The 16,094-nt window shown below is 43.2% G+C and overlaps 1 protein-coding gene across 1 annotated transcript in view; it reads left to right on the forward strand.

Moving 5' to 3' along the window:
- The window catches only part of RABEP1 (rabaptin, RAB GTPase binding effector protein 1), a 134,551-nt gene extending 124,265 nt beyond the window's left edge, over positions 1 to 10,286 (forward strand). Inside the window, exons 17-18 of the mRNA XM_088456104.1 lie at positions 1,626 to 1,742; positions 9,917 to 10,286. Coding sequence (XP_088312230.1) covers positions 1,626 to 1,742; positions 9,917 to 10,018 — 219 coding nt within the window. The 3' untranslated portion in view covers positions 10,019 to 10,286. The remainder of the gene's footprint in view (positions 1 to 1,625; positions 1,743 to 9,916) is intronic.
- Positions 10,287 to 16,094: the final 5,808 nt, after the last annotated feature.

Genomic DNA, 16,094 nt, shown 5'->3' on the forward strand with positions numbered 1-16,094 from the left:
ACTAACCCTTCAAAGAGTAATGCCTCTAAATGTCCACCTCCAAAGACCACAACCAAAGTGTGTGTCTGGCAGTCACTGATAAAGCAGAAATTCTGGAAATGCAAATGGCCGCATCCAAAACTGCTTCTCCAACATATTCTGATGCCTCCTTTATATATGGTCTACTACGGACAACAATACAGCTTGGGGTAATCCAGCTTGCATCGACTCTCTAAGATGTTCTGTCCATTTAATGATAGCCTTATTGACCTAGGCAGATGACAAAATGGGTCTAAATAGGGATCCTGTGGCAACAAAAATAGATATTAGTATTGCCTCATGTTGTCTGTAATATCTTTGCTGTATTGGCAACAGGAATTTGTGGTAAATCTGGATAGTCAGTCTATAGGAACATCCACATTAGGAGGAGATTCCCAAGGAACCATATCTACTTCAAGCAAAGGATAATTGACCTGAAAATAACTGGATATAACCTACTTTCTGTCAGGTTTTAGCCAGGCTTCGACCAGCAGTTGTGGTGATGAAGGAAAATAAAGTTTTCTTTTTCCGGTTCTTATTAATCTTGTAAATTAAGAACCTCTTTCACGGCTAAAAACAAATCTTCCACCCCTTGCCTAGTAAAAAAAAAACATCTTCCGAAAGGCTGGTTCTCAAATCAGATTCTCCATGAACCTCTCCCTCCTCTTAAGAATTGAGATCCGAATCTGAATCTTACAACAGTTTTGGTGTCTAACTAGGATTGGTGTCTAACTACTTGTGGAAAGATGAAGACTTTTTCACTAAACCTTGAGCGGATTTTTCCCTGGACCTGTTTCATCTATGGGCCGGGTGATCTGAACTGCCGGGAGTCTAGAAGTCAGAGAGCCAGTAGCGGCAGAACAGGTGCTATTTAGTGCTGGAGCCCGCACTCTCAGTACAGGCGTTCTATTGATTGCCTGTACACTCTGAGTAGGCCAAAAAACTTCTGAAGATAATCTCTCTCCCTCTTCCTCCCTCCCTCCTCTCATAATGTTTTGTTCTTTTATCAAGAAGTACAAATATAGAGATATACACATATATATATATATATATATATATATATATACAGGCTTTTAAGTAGGGTGCACTCCTTGGCAAAACAATAGTTGGATGCCAGAAGCAACTAGTACAATGGTTCATAATACACTGCACTCTAAACTTAAATCCAGGGGTCCCCAGCGTGCGCTCTCTCTCTCTCTCTCATAGAATAAGTTATATATTCGCAGTCATACTCTATGGTAGTGAATGTTTTGAACTTTTCTAACTGGTCAATGATAACATCAGCTCATGTAATGTAATTTAGCAGTGTACAATCCCTGTAATGAACAGGATATTGTACTAATAGCTACAACTATATTACAACTATTTTTTTTTCTGTACTTTATGTGGACATTAAAGACTAAAGTAGTAACATGTATCTCTCCTGTCCCATTCTATTGTAGTTATACTGAGGTCTCTCTTCACATTATTGCACATCATTTTGGCCACAGACAATACATATATTAATTCCATATAGTCTCTGTAGTGATGTTAATTTTAATAGTTCATGTTTAAGTGTTGGATCATTTCATATGCAATTGTGGGGAATAATGTTGGACCTTTTCCAGATCAGCCTGGAGCAGCTGCATTATGAAGAGAAGAACAAGGCACAGCGCCTGCAGACAGAGTTAGATGTTAGTGAGCAAGTACAGAGAGACTTCGTAAAGTTATCACAAACCCTGCAGGTAAATGGAAATGTACAGTATGTAATGTGTAACGCACTGGTTCTCCTGTAATTTACTCCTGTGTCCTTATGGAACATATATGATACAGTTCTCAAATTAGCCATGTCCCCTTTGACACATCCACCAGTCTATATAATTATAAAGCCCAATGACTTGGTTATATTAACCTTTGGTGTATTAATAATGAGTACATGTAATAGAACCTGTTATGTCCAGATTATACAGAGCCCCATCTGATAACCAGTTTGCTTAAAACCGCTTGAAGTTGTTTAGTGTACAGTTTCTTGTGTTGCCACAGATTGTGCTGTCTATCTGGTGTATTGATGTCAGCAATTTACGTTCAATGCACACAAAAAAGAACCCAGAAACACTCCCCTGCCTGATCCATGGGTCCTGGCATCCCTGCCATTTGTGGGATGCTCCTAGGCACCTGTTTAATGGCAAGATGCAAAAAGTAGTGAGATATCAAAGCACTTGTGCTCTCCTGCAAGAGAATGACATGTTCTGCAGCACCAGAGGTTGTGTGTCCTATACTTCAGACCCTTGGGTGGCAGGCAATCCTCCACAATTATCTTATGTTTTAGTATAGGCTTTTTGTTCTTTTATGGACACACTAAAAAGCACAATGGCCACAGCCAAACCTTCAGGTGTACATCCACTTGATGAGAGAAACATAGTTCTCCATTTCAGATGTGGTTTTAGCAGTGCTTATAGGAGCATATACTTTTCTTCTTAAACATTTCTTATTTTAGTGACTTTATTCAATGTATAATTGCTCTGTAGGACAGTGTATTCTAAATATCCCGCCTATATAATTAAAGCAAAGCTGTGTCCATGATGACTGTGTGCTTGGAAAGGGTAATGTGCTTACTAAGTGATATATTCACATTATTAAAGTGGTGCTAAGAGCTTAGGGAACGTGCAGTGTGTTGAGTACAAAACCCCTAAACATGCTGGTCCCACCAGCATTGCCTGGTATATGATGCAGACTTGGGCTTTATTAAATATGGGGCAATTACAGCTGTGATGAAAGCTGCCTTTCTGCATCCATTTGCGCAGTTACCTCTCCCTCTTCTGCGCAGATACTATTGTCAGTCACATGTTGGACAGAAATAACAATAAGTAATCAGATTGCCAGCTATATTCTGCACAAACATTCCTCCAGTTCCAGCCATACATTGTACAGAGAGAGTCCAATGGAGCTGCTACACTCCCAGTGCCAGTGGTAACAAGGTGATACCACCCCCTTGCCAGCCACACTGTCACTGGGCACAGAGATATGCCTTTGCCTGCCTCTTACCCACACTTGTAGTTCCATCAATGCCACTTGCCTTGCCCCTGGCCTCTCCACGGGCGGAATGCATCGCATTCGGGATGCGCTGTATGCCGGCATCAGCAATGTCGGTATGCATGACGAACACCGCAAAGGACAGCTCTTTTGGTAAGAGCTGCCCTTTGCGCTGGAGGGACATCCAGGTCTATGACCCAGAAGTCCCTCTGCCGTCCTTATGCGCAAAAGGATGCAAGCACCGAGGGGAGTGCTGGGAGGGATCCGATTGGATCCTTCTCAAAGCGCTCTCCCGATAGAAGCCCATATGCTTCTATAGGGTAATGCCAATTGGGAGTTGGCGTCACCCACTGCAACCAAGCCCCGGAGTGCATTGCAGTCCGTGGCTTGGCGCATATAAGAAATGCGGTCTATGTGGGGTTTGTCCTTGTTTTTTCCCTTTTGATGCATTTCGCCCTATGTCAGGTGCCATCAGGAAGGCCTGGGTCTAAATACTAGGAGTGACTCTCTGAATGCAGATAAGTGCTAGTGTTGAGTGTTTCCAGCCTCCTGACAACATGAAAGTAATTGTAAAATGAGAACTCAGATTGCTTATTGCATGGAATATATTCAATATGGCCAAGCATTGACTGCAAAGGTGACATGTAGGGCCAAATTCAGTTAGCCGCGATAACCCGTTATCCCGTGTTAAATAGCAAAACGCGTTAAAAAATAATTAAATGAACTAGCCAGTTAACGCTTGTTAATTCTATATTGGTCTTAAAGTGTCTTTTTTTATCGGGACCCCTTAAGCAGGTGCTAATTTTGCAAATCCCTTATTTTAAGGTAGAAATGGTGGGACTTGGTTCAGAACCACTGGAACACCCTCTTAATGAATAATTAGTCAAAAATATATTTTTTAATTCGCTTATTTTGGCCAATAATGACATGTCTGTTTGGATGGGGCAGGTGTTTTAATCATTGCAGCTGGCAGTGACAGGTGTTTTTTGAAAGATTTTTTTTAAAGTGTCTTTAAATGCCACGAAAACCAACTTACATCAATTTTCAGGTACCTGTTTTTTAGAGCATGTATTTTGCACAAAAATACTTGCTTTCTATAATTTTTAAACTATTATTGAAAAATGCTTATAACACCCATGTGATACAATTTAAATTGAGAATTTTGGGGATATACTGTAGCTCAGTGTTTCCCAACCTTGGTACTCAAGGCACACTAACAGTCCAAGTTTTAATTACATCCATGCTTGAGCACAGATGGTTAAATCAAAATAACTGTGGTATTTATTAGGATACATGTGTTCAAGTACGGCTATACTTAAAACCTGGACTGTTAGTATGCCTTGAGGACTATGCTGTAGCTATTTTGCCAACATTTTGGCATATAAGTAACTTTTTTTTTCTTCTTCAGAGTCCATAGGGCTCCACAGGGATACAATGGGGTGTAGGTGGGACCTTGAAGGACCAGACACAAACAGCAAAGCTTTTCAATCCCAGGATGCTTCGGTTCTTCCCCCTATACCCCGCCCACAACCTGAGGGCAACTCAGTTTCGTTGGTGTCCGGCAGGAGCTGAGTCACCATTTTTAACAGTGGGGCTGCTTCAAGCAGCCCAATCTATTTTTATGATTTATTTTTTATTTCTAGTGTTTTAAACTGAGCAGCAGCAAAAGACTGTCCCTTGGACGTCTGTTCGCTGCTGCTCATCACCCCTCCGCTGTGCCGTGACGCCAAGCCCCGGTTAGATACCCCCGGAGGTGCTATTGGGGGGTGACTATCTAGAAAGCTCCCCTGACCCCAGACTGCAGCCCGGAATCCAGGGGACAGGTAAGGCGTCTTTTTACAACCTAGCCCCCGGTCTCAGGAGGCGCTGATGTGGACACTGGTGCGCCCACAACTCCACTAGACCACTGGGGCATTAATATACTGGCGCAGAGGCATGTTTAGAGGCCAGGGGACACGGTGGTTAACGTCAGCACGGGGAAATGGTGCTCTCCCTGCAGCACCTGCCCCAGCTCAGGGAGCCATTCCACTGCGGTCTAGCCATTCTCTGAGCTGCTTCTCCCTCACCCTCCGCTCCCTCAGAGACGTGCGGTAGCCATTTTCTGCTTCACACATCTCTGGGAACGTTGGTTCAGTCTCCCTGTTATACAGCGCTATACTCTATCAGCCACTGCGGTCTGTGTAGTTGATTGTAGTGCCAATTGCAGATATATAGTGTTTTTTTCTGCGTTTGTATGTGACTTGTGCTAGCGCTGATCTCTACGTTCTATACTTTAAGCTTATACCTTTCCCTTTATTCTAATTTACCCTGATATACTAAGGTATAGGGGGTTCATTGTACCTCACATCTCCTATATATTTGTGAGGGCTGTCACATACTATATAGCGCGGTTGCACACTACACTGTGCCATATTACACATACTGCAGGGTGTTCACTGCACTGTATCATACTGTGTGTTTTATTATTCTTGTAGCTATGTCTGGCAGAGGATAGCAGAATAACAAGCAGGCTGATGCTGCTGCTCCTACTGCACTATCTTGTAAGTCCTGCTCAGCGGGCTTAGCCCCAGAGTCACCTCATACAGGATGGTCTTTGTACAGATTGTTGCACAGACTCAGGCCCCTCTGCCCCGGTGTCTCCTCCTCAGGACCCACCCTGGGCTGCCTTTTCTCAGCAAATCCTTTGCCTCCCCCATGGGTAGACGTACTCTCTACCTCAGTACTGAGTTTGGCTAATACCTCTAAAGTTTTTCAGCAAATGCTGCAAAAGGAAAAGCCTTTATCTACTAAACATGCTGTGTTGTCTTCCCAGTCCACCCAGTTATCTGATTATGATAAATCATCTGGGGAGGCAGAAGACGCAGACCTCTCTCGCTCTGACTCCGTCTCAGGAGACGAGGAGCCACCCTCTAAATTAAATATATACCTGCTCTTGTGAGAGCTGTAAAATCTATTTTACAAATAGAAGAGGAAGAACCCGCTCCTAAGAAGAAACAACCACTTTTTAAATGACAAAAGGTAGTTTTACCAGCGTTCCCTCACTCTGACCAGCTATCTGATCACATGAGTGAAGCTTGGAATATGCCTGGTAAAAGGTTTCAAATTCCAAAACTTTTAAGTTCCCTTTACCCTCTTCCAGCTACTGATTGCACTAAATGGGAAGTTCCCCCAGCAGTGGATTCTCATGTAACATGTCTGGTTAAGAATGCCACCTTACCCATCCATACTGCAACCTCCTTGATGGAGACTACAGATAGACATATAGAAGCTTGTCACAAATCCATATACTCTCTTACAGGAGCTGTTACTCGTCCTGCTAAGGCTACGGCCTGGGTGGCGAAAGCCATTGAGCGTTGGGCAGAGGCCCTAGAAGAGACTTTTCCTCCTGATGCTTCAAGGGAACAACTATCCTACATATTTCACATTACAGATTCACCCTCCTACTTGGGAGAAGCAGCTATGGATACGGCTCTCCTGGCCTCCAGGATATCTGCCACTTCGGTAGTGGCTCGCCATATTGTTTGGCTCAATTCCTGGAAAGCAGACTCCGGTTCAAAAAAGGCTCTGGAGTCCCCTTCCTTATTCTGGAGTCCAGAATTAGATAATATTGTGACTACTTTGGCAGCTTCCAAGACGGCGTTCCTGCCCTCTACATATAATACAAAGCCTGGGACATCATCTTTTCGGTCCTTTCGCCCTTAAGGAAAAGCAAAGGTCAGTCCTTTCCCAGGCAGCAGGCATCAGCCAAGGCCTCCAAGCCTAGGGCCAAACAAGCCTGGGCTACTAGACGTCCACCTGTCAAGGCTGAGGACAAGCCTACAGCCTGACTGGGCGGACCTCCCGTTGGAGTCTCCCAGGGGGTGGGAAGCCTTCTTCAATTCACCAAGTTTTGGCGTCAGACCACATCAGATGCCTGGGCAAGAGAAGTGGTCTCCCACGGATGTGCTCTATCCTTCATAAGGCGAACCACCCCCAGCAGGTCTTTTGCACAGGGCCTCCATCGGACCCAAGCAAGGCCCTGCTGCTAAGTCCTTAATGAATTCAGCAGAATTAATTCCTGTCCCCTCCTCACAATGAGGCAAGGGCTGCTATTCTACCCTTTACCTGGTTCAGAAGCCCAATGGGTCTCATCGGCCTATCCTCAACCTCAAATCTCTGAACAAGTTTATCAGGGTTCCCAGGTTTCGTATGGAAGCCCTCCGCTCTATTATCCTGGCTATGGAGCCTAGGGATTTTATGGTGACTCTGGACATTCAGGACACTTACCTACATGTACCTATAGCACCTTCTCATCAACAGTATCTCCAGTTTGCTATCCTACAGCAACATTACCACTTTCATGCCATACCGTTTGGCCTCTCAACGGTGCCTCGGATCTTCACCAAAATCATGGCAGTTATGGCAGCCTCCCTTCGTCATCAGGGGATCAGACTACTCCCGTACTTAGACGACCTCTTGCTGTTGGCCAGCTCCCCAGAGATTCTTCACCACCATCTGTAGGTAGCAATTGCCTTCCTACAAATGCACGGGTAGCTGATCAACTGTAAAAAGACTTCCCTGACACCTTCTCAAAGAATGGTACATTTAGGACCCCTCTTGGACTGTCAGATTCAGAAAATCTTTCTAACAGACAAAATCTCCTTAATAGAACACCGAGTGCGCAGACTGCTCCGCAGTCGCCAAGTGTCAATTCACGCTGCAATGCAGACTTTGGGATCAATGGTGTCCAACTTCGAAATGGTGGAGTTCGCTCAGTTTTACTCCAGGCCCCTACAACACCTGATCCTCTCCAGGTGGAACGGGCTACCCCATCTACTTCGATCCCAGACGAGCCTCCCCCCCGGAGGTTCACCTGTCCCTAGCCTGGTGGCTAGAAATTCCATTTAGACAAGTGTCTTCCCTTTTGGATCCTGGATTAAGCTCTCCTCACCACAGACGCAAGTCTCCGTGGGTGGGGCGCAGTGACGCTCCTTCCAGGGCCGCTGGACCCCAGTCGAGGCAAAGTTACCAGTCAATGTCTTGGAACTTCGAGCCATCTACAGAGCTCTCACTCTGGCTCAGGATATTCTTCAGGGCAGGCCAGTACAAGCACAGTCTGACAACGCCACGGCAGTGGCCTACTTCAATCACCAAGGAGGCAGTCGGCAGGCAATGGCAGATGTGTCCCACATGGACCAAACGCCATCTCCCAGCCATCTTCGCAGTATTCATCCCGGGAGTTCTCAATTGGGAAGCAGATTTCCTCAGCCGTCACAATGTGCATGCAGTAGAGTGGGCTCTACATCCAGAAGTCTTTCAGCTCCTGGTGGACAAATAGGGTCTGCCGGATGTGTATCTCATGGCCTCAAGACACAACAACAAACTTCCAGTATATGGAACCAGGACAAGGGACCCCGACGCAGCCTTCGTGGACGCATTGTCAGTGAAATGGACCTTCCATTTGGCATACTACTTTCCCCCAATATCCCTGCTTCCTCGAGTTCTTCGGAAGTTCAAGCAGGAAGCGGGCACAGTCCTGTTGATAGCTTCAGCTTGGCCCAGACGCCATTGGTACTCCTATCTTCAGAGTCTCTCCATAGATGCTCTTCTTCACCTTCCTCCACGGGTAGACCTGTTGTCTCATGGTCTGTCTACATCCGGACCTGGCCCGTCTGCCTTTAACGGCTTAAGACATCTCTCCTAATGGCTAAGGGATTTTCCAGCTCTGTGGTCCCCGAGACCATGCTCAGTGCCCGTAAACAGGCCTCAGCCAGGATTTATCAGAGTATGGCATACATTTTTCCAATGGTGTGCTCCAAGAAACTATGACCTCCCCAGTTTTTAAGGTGTCTATAATTCTTGCATTTATTCAGGCTGGATTGGATCTAGGCCTCCGCCGAGCATCTCTGAAAGTGCAGGTCTCTCCTGTATCCATCTGGTTCCAGCGTAGACTGGCTCCTCTACCAGATGTTCACACCTTCCTGCAAGATGTTCTCTGTATACAGCCTCCCTATGTCCCTCCTGTGGCTCCATGGGATTTGGCAGTGGTACTTCAAGAACCTCCATTCAAACCCCTGGAATCAGTGGATGTCAAGTGGCTCACTGCAGAGATTGTTTCTTCTGGCTATCGCATCTGCCTGTAGAGCAGTGGTTCCCAAACTGTGTGCCTAGGCACCCTGGGGTGCCTTGGGACACTTGCAGGGGTGCCTCAGGTTGGTGGTCTAGAACAAAATCAAATTATATATGGTCAATGTAATTTAAATATGTTGTCAAACAGAAGTGCAAACCTGTCCACTACCACATAACCGACCCTAAGGATGACAGGTAAGGACAACTGAGGAAATTGTCGGCCTTTCAATCACCAGACCTCTCGGCAGGTGAGGCCTCTGCATGTGGTCCGTACTCTAAAGATCTACGTGAACCGTACTACTACTATCAGGAAATCGGACTCCCTCTTTGTCCTATGTGGATTCCACAAGAAGTGATGGCCAGCTAACAAACACTTCTGTTGTGTAAAACATTGTGATAGAATGTATCAACATCAGTTTAGATCTTGAGTGTGTACAATAATTTGTGGATTGGTACTTCAAGCAGGTACTGAATCTTATGGGGACCTCTCAGTTTCAGGTTAGCGATATATTCTACTAGGAACTGCCTCTCTTGGTGACCAACAAATCTGCACTTTCACACTAGGTGTACCAAGAGCAAAGTTAAGCACGAGTACAGTATAGTATAATTAGACCAATAAGTAGTGTAACCCTTTGCCTTGTATGTTGCCTGCTGTCACATTTTTACACCTCCAAGACAAGCACCACAGTACTGATTTCGTTTAGCATTGTATAATGGAGTGTCTGCTTAGAACATAATGGCCTAAATCCATATTGCTCTTTGTTACTTTTCCTCCCAGGTACAGTTGGAACGTATTCGGCAGACTGAGTCCTTAGAAGTAATTCGCGCTATCCTGAATGATACAAAACTGACTGACATTAACCAGCTTCCTGAGACATGACATCTCTGTGTCACAAGGATCCAAGTCTGCAACTGAGTTTGTTTTATAAAACTCATGTTTATAGTAACATTAATTATTATTTAACTCTCCCAGATCAGAAGATGTTGCTGTATGTGAATGAGCGCACTGTATTAAGGGAATAAATATACAGTTAGGCGCCCTGAGCGCAAGAAAAGAAACTTTTCCATTGCAAACACTAATGAAATGTGTTGCTTTATCTGACTAAACCGTGCTGTCTCTCCAATAATAAAAGTATGTATATATTGTCTTTCATTTTATTATTGGGAAAGCAAAAATAAAATCCTTAGCAAGTACACTGAAGACATGGACATGACAGCTGTTAGTTACTACATGTTGCCTAACCTGTCCAATGGGTAGTTGACTCACATATTTCCTGACCGTTTGGAGGCAGTCCTCATCTGCGCCCTTATGGCTTACCTCGGCTGGTCCTGTTCTCCTTTGGTAAATAATGTTACAGATGTGAATGTCCATCTGTAATTAGTTTTATTACTGAGGTGACTGCCTCTGCTAAGGGATTTCTATTATCCCTATACATAAGAATGTCTGTACCACAAAGGTACAAAGAGAGAAAATGGGGGAGCGACACCACTTGAACAAAATCATTTATCTTGATGTAATTGTTAAGGGAAAAATGATTGGATAACCCATCTATATTGTCATATATATCTTTTTGAACTGACAGTGTTCTTCATTTCACAGATCTTACTTAGTAAGAGTCCCCCCACACACTACCACGTCTAATCTAGCAGCACTGTTGTACTTCAGCCATTTCTCGTTTTGTCTCATGGTCTAACTCTCAGTTTTGCAGTCTACACTTAATTACAAAGGTTTATTTTAAGCGTCCAGATTCTAAGTGAAATATTCCCAATACCATAGCAATATACTCTGTATAGCAGGTTTTACACAAGCAAAAAGACTAGTAGTGTGGTCTAATCTTCTATTGTGCAGTAATTAGGAAAATAAAACCCTTTTTTCTGTAAATGACAGCATGTACTTGTCAGTTTCATGTATAAGCAGGGACTGTGAGCCTGTCGGTTGCATGCCATGTCTGTTTGTACAACATATATAGTAAATGCTCATCAGCCATAACTTTGCATTTAGTCTGTGTAAAGGGTTAATTTATCTCAATATATTGCAGAGGCATACTGTATTGTGTGACACAGAATGTAATATGAATGGCTTGAAACACACCAAGCCCTAAAGCATTATTCAGCCGTTTTGTCATTTCATTCATTTTGAATACTCAAATTCACATTATTTTGATAATGATTTCCCAAGTTTCTGTCCCAGTGTGTTTTACCTGTTACTCATTTAAAAACACAACACACAATTCTACTGAGTATACCTTTTTATTGAAACCAATACTTGGAAAATATTGTTACAATCTTGCGGTAAAATATAGTTTACAAAGGTTTTGTTACATTCCCATCTGTGCTACTACAACATTAAAGCCCCCATAAAAACCCTCCCAGAAAACTCGAAGTTGGCAGGTTCTTCTAAATAATAAACTTGCTGTATCCTAACTATAATAGTAGCACAAGATGAATAGCAGGTTATGCTACTTGCATATTACACATATGTGTTACGGTGTTAGCACTATCTATTGAAATATGAAGCAACGACATTTGCAGATTAATGATCCCTGCAGTGGCTAACACATTTCATAGTAATTACAAATGTTTGGGCATTGTATCACTAAATGTTGCACTGTATATGGAATATATATTAAAATGTTGCTTTCTACTTCAAAACACACCATGTTTTCAAAAATAATATGTAATCCCAATACCTATTGCTATCTACAACATTCCAAATGGGTCATTGGTAATAAAACTTTATTCATTTTATTATCATTGCTATAGAATCTAAATGATAAAATAACTGAACTCTGGGGTCACACTTACGCTGCCCATCCACTAAGCAATTATACCTAGCGATGTAGCGATAACGACGGTCATTATCGCTCCATCGCTTGGTAATCGCCCGCAAATTGGGCAGTAAAAGGTTAAAAACAACCAGCGATGCGCGCGCCCGCTGGTCTTCTTTTTTTTAACATCACTCATCGCCCGAACATGACGGTCAACCTGACGACCGCCATGTTCGGGGATGATTGATCTGCATACACTGAACGGTCAGTGTATGCAGTTCACCCCGCGGGAGACGATGGTGTCGTAATTGTGCCGTCGTCCCCCGCATCGCCTAGTGGATGGGCAGCTTTATCCTAATGTGATTACAGGTTTGTTTGTCTTTAGAAAATGTTTTGAAAATATTTTAAATGATGCTATTATTTATTTCTACATAATGTAAATCTACAAATTGAACCGTTTCATAGTATTATGTGCATTTCCTTCAAATTGGAGAAGCCTGTTCTGAAGCTTATGTAAGGGGTTAAACTTGGCCACGCCTACATATTTTATTTAGCTCTATAAATAAACTACACCCCCATAGTGCATGTCTCCTGTAGTATGGATTTTATTACTGAATATTCACTATAACATTTCATGTAAAATGCTACATTACAGATCAATATGTAACACAGCCCTGTGTAGTAATTAAAGTATGACTACACTGTGACAACAGAAGGCCTCCTGCAGTGTTCCTCTATGGATAGGATTTCCTTGCATAACCTGTGTGACATTTCACTACAGCTGCCTCCTCTTATGAAGAAATGGTAGACCACTAAAGAGCTGCTGAGGAGTCTATTAATGTGTGTTCTGTCTTTGTATATCAGGTGCTTTGCTCTAATTTACCTGAGGTATTTTACTGAAATAACTCATTTGTTACTTGGTTTTTATTTTGTTTTATATTTGTCTCTTTAAAGGATAAATAAGGCAACACGTCATGTTATCTAACATATAATAAAGGTTCCATCTTTGCATGCAATGCATTATTTTTCTGATAGTTTTTCCTCTTTGATGCTCTTGTCGATCGCCAAGAAGACTTCTGCAGTCTGGAACATTCACAGACCTACAAAACCATTCTAGTTATGGAGAGCCCAATACACGCTTTAGGTGTAAAGCCCAGGGTTGAAGGGCAGATTTTTATCATTAATGATGATGGTTACATGAAAATTACTTTTTTACTTTGGTAATGGGAGAGTATTAAATATTTTTTATTGGCCCATATTTGGCTTGAAAAAGTTCATGTGGTTTGCAGAGCCATGTATCTCATCAGTGCTCATAATGTAAAATGGACTGTCACTATTCCTTTGTTATTGCAAGAAAAGAACACAATTCTACAATTGTCATCTTTTTACTAAGTATAACACTAATAAGCAGTAGGATAATTTGGTTGTAGAAAAAGTCTCTTGAGAAAGAAAGAAAGAAAGAGAAAAATATTTCATTGATTCTCATGTGTACCACTTATAATCTAGCTCTCATATATACTGTATATAATGTTCAAAATCTTGATTTGGATAAAATATTAATTGTAAATACTGCATACTTATAATTGTGTGTGAAAAGAATATGCTTGAGCATGTTCTTTATCATAGCTTCTATCTGCACAGGTGGAGGACACAAATGGGAGCCATTCTGTATTCATACGGAGTTGGGCCATTTGCCTGTAATAAAGATTTATGCTTTATGGAATATACTCCTATGAATTCTGAATAGTATCTAGTGGAATGTTGTACCACTCTTCATGTATAACATCTACATGTTACCTGATGATGGAGGAGGGAATCTGCTTCTTACTATACTCTGTAATACTGCCACAGTGGTCAATGCTCTTTAAGTCTGGCGATTGTGCTGGACACGGAAAATGCTAAAGTACATTTTTATAATATTAAAACCAAAACTGTCCTCCATACACACAGGCTGGAGTATTCAATGTCATCTTGAAAAGTTGCTGGGAAACCATATCTGGAACATGGTACCACGTGGTTATCTAAAATATCTACATAGTCACTGACTGTAATTTGGCCCTTGAGAATAAATATAGGACCAGCAGAGGACCAAGATATTGCTGGCCAAACCCTCACACATCTGTGTTTCTCAGTTGGAACCAGGCATTAAGGATAGGTGTTCTCCACAGAAAAACCTGGAATAACATAGGTAACAGTGTGAAGGATTACTCCCCAGGAACCCAGGTTGTCTAATCTACCATTTTTACACCTTTTAATGTGGTCAGAAATCAATTCCAGCTGGACAGTGGATGTTGCATTTGTGAATCGGCGCATTGTTTTTGTGGAAACAAGTCCTGTTACGTTTGCTGCAGCCGTCCTGATTTTTAAACACACTATTCTTGAATGTTCTGTGATCCTGTTCACTTAGCTCTGGTTTGCAGCTGCTATTACTCTTAGTTGCTGTCTGCCCATACTTAGTTTCCAAGGTTATGACTGAATGCACTATTTCTGTGGATCCACCAACTAAAATGGCTGCTTCTGTCACACATGCTTCAACTAAACCATCAATCTGTTCTCGTAGAAAATTTGCAGGTTTCCATATGTATGAATCAAGCTTCTGCTACAAAGGTCTTGTAAATAGACTAAACAAAAGTCAAATAAATTGTACATAAGGCTGTGAACCTTAGGTTTAAAGTGAAATTCTTGTGAATATAATAGAGCAGCATGCTCACCACAATTTTAAGGGGCATGAAACGCCAACTACAAAATAGCAGTGGAAGTTTTGTTGAGGACAGTACACACTGAGAGTTGGTGTGGACCCCCTATTTGAATAGTTTAGGAATGGAATGTGTTACCACAGAGGTGAGGAAGGGGAATATCAAATGTATTACTACGGGGTGAGCGAAGGGAATGTGTTACAACACAGGTGAGGGAGGGAAAAGTGTTACTACAGAGGTGAGGGAGGGGAATACGTTACTACAGGTGTGAAGTAGTCAGGGCCGGATTAAAGGGGGGGCGACGGGCGGTCGTCCCTGGGCCCCCACACATCAAGGGCCCCCACACCCTTGATGTGTGGGGGCCACACCCCACACTCGGATCATCCTGACCTAGCCCAACTCATCTCAATAACACTAGGTGCAACTTTAACCACGGGTTAAAGTGGTCCGGAACGGGAGATGGAACCAGTTCCACCTACTCTGGCCCAGCTAACCCCGGCGCCACAGGGAGGCTCCATTAGCCGGGCGCCCATTGTGATTTTGTTAACAGTGGGCGCCCGGCTCCCTTCCCGCAGCGCCAGCCGGAGGCTGGAGCTCACACCTGATATCCGGCTTCCGGCTCCCGCAGTCCACTAAGGGAGAGACACCATGACGTCTCTCCCATAGTTACGAGGAGCGGCCAGACAGACAGACACGGACGTGGGAGCGGGGCTTAAGGTAAGTATAGTGGGGGGGGGTTTCAGTATAAGTGGCTTCACTACTAGGGGCATTGCTTCTTGGGGCACTAAATCTGGGGGCATTGCTACTGGGGGCACTGCTACAGGGGCCACTACATCTGGGGGCATTGCTACAGGGGGCACTACTTCTGGGGGGCATTGCTACTGGGGTCACAACTGCTGGGGCGTTACTATTGGGGCACTACTACAGGGGGCACTACTATATCGTCCATATTTAATAGGGGCCCCCACATGTTTGTTGCCCAGGGGCCCCCACAGACCTTAATCCGACCCTGGAAGTAGTGATTCTATTTCTACATAGATGATGGAGGTGAATGTCAAATGTGTTACAACATGGGCGAGTGAGGATAATGTGTTACTACAAAGTTGGGGTAGTGGAATGTGTTAGTACACAGGTGAGGGAGGGTAATGTCTTACTATAGCAGTGATGCATTACTATAGAGGTAAAGGATTAGTGTGTTACTGGAGTGGTGAAACGGAAACAGTAAATATCTAAGGTCTACCCAGGTGAAACCAGGTACATCAGCTAGTACATCTTTAAATTCAATTGCACTCTTCCCTCCAATTAAAATTTTTTCCTTTGTGGAACAGATGGAGGGCTAAACTTACTATGAAATGCTTTACAAAGGCATCACTATACTTCTTATTACCATTTATTTATATAGAGCATATATATTTCTAAGCGCTTTACAGAGTTTATTGTCCCCAGTTGATTTTATAATCTATGGAGCAAATTAAGAGATGTGCGCTAACCT

The sequence above is a fragment of the Taudactylus pleione genome, unplaced genomic scaffold, assembly GCF_031769625.1.
Source record: "Taudactylus pleione unplaced genomic scaffold, aTauple2 ptg000687l, whole genome shotgun sequence".
Taxonomy (NCBI): Eukaryota; Metazoa; Chordata; class Amphibia; order Anura; family Myobatrachidae; genus Taudactylus; species Taudactylus pleione.